General features: G+C 31.4%; 1 protein-coding gene across 1 annotated transcript in view; it reads left to right on the forward strand.

The window, feature by feature from the left end:
* Nucleotides 1-4,712, forward strand: part of LOC106473206 (histidine--tRNA ligase, cytoplasmic-like) — a 32,058-nt gene that overhangs the window by 25,241 nt on the left and 2,105 nt on the right. The window contains exon 10 of the mRNA XM_013933887.2: nt 1,280-1,426. Coding sequence (XP_013789341.2) covers nt 1,280-1,426 — 147 coding nt within the window. The remainder of the gene's footprint in view (nt 1-1,279; nt 1,427-4,712) is intronic.

Raw genomic sequence — 4,712 nt, forward strand, 5'->3', positions numbered from 1 at the left:
TGAAGTTACATGAAGATACCCAACTGAAGATCATGATCTCTAATCACTACATGTTTTAGTTATTGTTACATAGTTATAGATATTAACTTATCTACTTTGTTTAATGGTGACCTGTATAATTATTTTACTTTTGGTTTATGATTTTTTTTATCAGAAATCTTTAAGTGTGTAAAACGTAAATAACATCTTAAGGCCTTTCAACAGCTAGTAAGTTTCACCATTTTTCTTAAGGCCTTTCTGCAGTAAGTATCAATGTTTTTCTTAAAGCCTCTCTACAGTAAATAAGTTTCAATGTTTTCCTTAAGGCCTTTTTACAGTAAATAAGTATCAATGTTTTTCTTAAGGCCTTTCTACAGTAAATAAGTTTCAATGTTTTTCTTAAGGCCTTTTTACAGTAAATAAGTTTCAATGTTTTTCTTAAGGCATTTTTACAGCAAATAAGTTTCAATGTTTTTCTTAAGGCCTTTTTACAGTAAATAAGTATCAATGTTTTTCTTAAGGCCTTTGAACAGTTAGTAAGTTTCACCATTTTTCTTAAGGCCTTTCTGCAGTAAGTATCAATGTTTTTCTTAAAGCCTCTCTACAGTAAATAAGTTTCAATGTTTTCCTTAAGGCCTTTTTACAGTGAATAAGTATCAATGTTTTTCTTAAGGCCTTTCTACAGTAAATAAGTATCAATGTTTTTCTTGGCCTTTCTACAGTATACAAGTATCAATGTTTTTCTTGAGGCCTTTCTACAGTATACAAGTATCAAAGTATTACTTAAGGCCTTTCTACAGTAAATAAGTATCTATTTTTCTTGAGGCCTTTCTACAGTAAATAAGTATCAAAGTATTACTTAAGGCCTTTCTACAGTAAATGAGTATCAATATTCTTGAGGCCTTTCTACAGTATATAAGTATCAATATTTTTCTTGAGGCCTTTCTACAGTAAATAAGTATCAATATTTTTCTTGTGGCCTTTCTACAGTAAATAAGAATCAAATTATTTGTTCAGCTGACAGAAAGTAACAATGTGAAAGCTTTATTGAGATAATAAAGGAATGTTAGTTACTATTTGCTTGAATGACCAACATGAAAGTTAATTAGTCTCTCTGTATTTGCTTGATTGCAGCAGTTTTACTTTTTTTTTAACAAAGTCATGGTTGATATAACTGAAGACTTATATCAACCATTAGGATGTTCAGTTTGTATTAAAGACATAGATAAAGTTTATTTTACATATTTATTTGTGAAACACAAAACTCAGTTCATTCAGTTACCTAAAATCTTACTTTCAGACAGAGCAGTCTTATAAATCAAACCCGAAGTTACTAGCTCAGTTACAGTTCTGTGAAGAGAGAGCCATTCCACTTGCTGTTGTAATTGGTCAATCTGAACTTGAGAAGGGGGTGGTAAAACTTAGATTTGTGGAGACTCGGAAAGAGGTAAGTTAGGAAGGGACAAAGGTTTTTTAGCTCCAAGTGTAAAATGAATAAAGATGAAACGAGTAATAAAATATATAGAAAAAAGTAAACATAAGAAATTTAGTTAAAAAAAAGGACACAAATTAGAGTACAGTAGAACCTCAACATTATGGGCACCCTTCCAACTGTGTCCAAATGCCCTCTATTGCAAAGTTACCTTAATATCAAAGATGAGCCACATAATGCTGGATTCCATATTCACCGTACTGAATTTTTAAGCCCCCCCCCTCCCATTTTGTTTGATGTATGCAGATCATGAGAGTGTGTGAGGTGCACATTGCCAAGACATGGAGCCTTGTCAACAGGAGGTCTCAGGGGGTGGATTAGCTATGCCCTTTTTTCTTTATTATTGGTCACAAAGTTTCGAAGTACCTCTTTTCAGAGTTTGAATTGCTAAACATTTCACATTTATTTTCTGTGTTTATTTTACTGTCAACAACTGAAGTAGAAATACACTGAAAATAACGTAGCAAATAACAGCTTGTGTCATTAGTGTTTAAGTGACACTGTAATACAAACATGCACAGAAATAAGCTGACTTGAACCATGTTATGAGAACAAGTTGTGGCAGGGGTTAACTCCAAAAATGTCTTCATAAGTGCAGGATGAAAAAATTGCCTACGTGCCAATGTAGGTCATTTTAAACAGTGTTATATTATACAATGTAGGAGATTTTAAACAGTGTTATGTTCCACGCTGAAAATACTATTTATCTGCACCTGGGTAGTCTAGTTTATGATAAAAAAAATATTTTTTTTTCCTGAGCAACTTGAATATTTATATAAAAACATCTCTTGATTGGCTTTAAGATTAGTCTGATCACTAACCCTTAGTGTGAAAACTTAACATTTTATTGCCAAAGACAACATACAACTATTGATATTTCTTTTAAAAAGATTTTTAAGTTTATTATTTGATTATTTCGATTGGAATATAATTTCTTTATACAGATATAGCTTTAATTTCAAATACGAAAGTGATTTTTCAAACACAACATATATTTCACTAAACATTCAGGTAATTACGTATGTCATGCATGTTTATAGAAGACTCAAACATAATATTTGTTTCTCACACTCTTAACTACATTTTGGAGAACTTAAACAGCTTTTACAGAAAATGTAGTTAGGCTATTTTGTTCAACATGATGGTGGGCAAAACAAAATATGTGGCTTAGCTAACTAATGAATGAATATTTGCTATCAAATTCTTATCAATGCTATAAGTGTAGCTATTGGTTTGGCTCCCAATTTTGATTTCAATCCTTTGAGTCCCATCTTCAATACTTTTTTTGCTGCACCTTTTTTTCTTACTTAAGGTGTTTTTGATTAGATATCATGATTATTGGTCAATATACACCAACAAATCACAGCAATTAAGAATGTGACATTGGATAGTAACCAACATTAGCTTTGGGATTGCAACCCTATTATTTAAAACAGACCTATACTTTACAGATCCAACCAGATTCTTCAAAATATATGGTGGTAGTTTTCCTTTTAAAATAATGTTAATAATTTCCTTTATAGTATCTCCAAGGAAACTATATTAACAGTTTCTTGTCATCACCCACCTGCACTCGATACGGCTATTTCAAGCATCATTGAGTATGCTAATTGCTTAAGCTAATATTACGTGATGCTAAATGCTTTTAAATTATGAGAATTTCATAAAATTTAGTAACTCTGTGGAAGTTGGCAATGAATAGTGAATACTAACCTCTACCCGTATGATTCTTTTGAAAACTGAGTTAGAAACTGCTAATCTAGTTTGCTTGGCCTAACCAATACTTATGTATCTGCACGTCCTTTCACCCTATAGTTTTGTTGCAATAAATCAGCCATCTTTAATTCGATTAACAAAAACTAAAAATGATCCACTTTTATTCTTAGACCTATAGCTGATGTGACTATGTGTAAGTATGTGCAAAAATATTGGTCAAAAGTAAGTGGTTTTTGTTGACCAACTTTGCAAGTGTGTCTTATATTTAGACCAAATTTGAAAAAATCCATAAAAGTTAAATATGTGTTTCTATCAATACATTTTCTGTACTTGCATTACAAACATTTGGATAAAGTCACAAAATATTAGTTTTTACTGTTGATAAAGAACTATACACTCCCCTGATAGTTACAGGTGCAACAGGCAGTCGGTTAAGACAATTGGCCACCTTCCTGATTCTTGTTTTTCAACCATTTGCTTCATACTTGAAAAACCCAAAATATCTAGTTTATCTCATTCAGAATCAACCAATCAGCAGTCATGTTTGTTGTGCCACAACTAACTTTAAGCTAACTTCTTGGAACTATACATATCAAGACCCAAGTTAGTGTACTGTGCAGCTAAAACAACTTAGAAGACACACTGTGTGTTATTAACAGGAGTGATAGTTTAGCGATTTTACGCTTTCTATGGCTCGGATAATCCAAACTATCACATATTTTCAGTGGATGTGATCTACAGGACTCTTACTTCACATACAAATTTCAAGTCAATCCAGTAAGAAATACACAAGATATAAAATCTCCAATTTTGATTGAATTTATTCCTTTTCTTTTTCTTTAAGTGTTGATACTTGAAACACATTTGATGAAGGAATGTGTACCGAGCCAGGAGGTGATAAATTTTAAGTAATTCAACCACCACAAGGTGGATTTTCTTTATCATAATGCACTTAAAGTTTTTTTTTGAAGGTTGGAAAGTTGATCATTACATGCACAATAAAGATACAATTAGGAACATTTTTTAATAATGACAATTTAGAAAAAAAAATTATTCAGCAACCAGTTTGAAGATTCCTTTCTCTAGGAACAAAGACTTTAAAAAATGCTATCACTTTATTTGACCTTTGGTTGGAATACTTCATGTGGTTTAGTTCAAAATGTGTAGAATGATAACAAAAGTGTTTGATCTAATAGCTGAAGTGAATGAGGAATTTAGGCATTGAAACTCAACAATTTGTTTGTCTCTCACAATGGTCACGTAACGTTATGTATCAATCATGTACTAGCCAGAAGGTCAGTCCCCAATTCTTGTGTTTCACTCATTCAAATAAAAAATGGAAAAGAGATTGTGATTTTTTTTGAATGGCACATTTATAGATAACTTCAACAATTTCAAATTTAATGAAGATTCATTGTACATTCTCTGTAGTTGTTACAATTTTTAAGGTTAAACTGTCATTAATAATATACAATGACATTGTCAACTTTACTGTTCATAGTTGGAATCTAGCCAATTGTATGCT

The sequence above is a fragment of the Limulus polyphemus genome, unplaced genomic scaffold (assembly GCF_000517525.1).
Source record: "Limulus polyphemus unplaced genomic scaffold, Limulus_polyphemus-2.1.2 Scaffold5969, whole genome shotgun sequence".
Classification (NCBI taxonomy): Eukaryota; Metazoa; Arthropoda; class Merostomata; order Xiphosura; family Limulidae; genus Limulus; species Limulus polyphemus.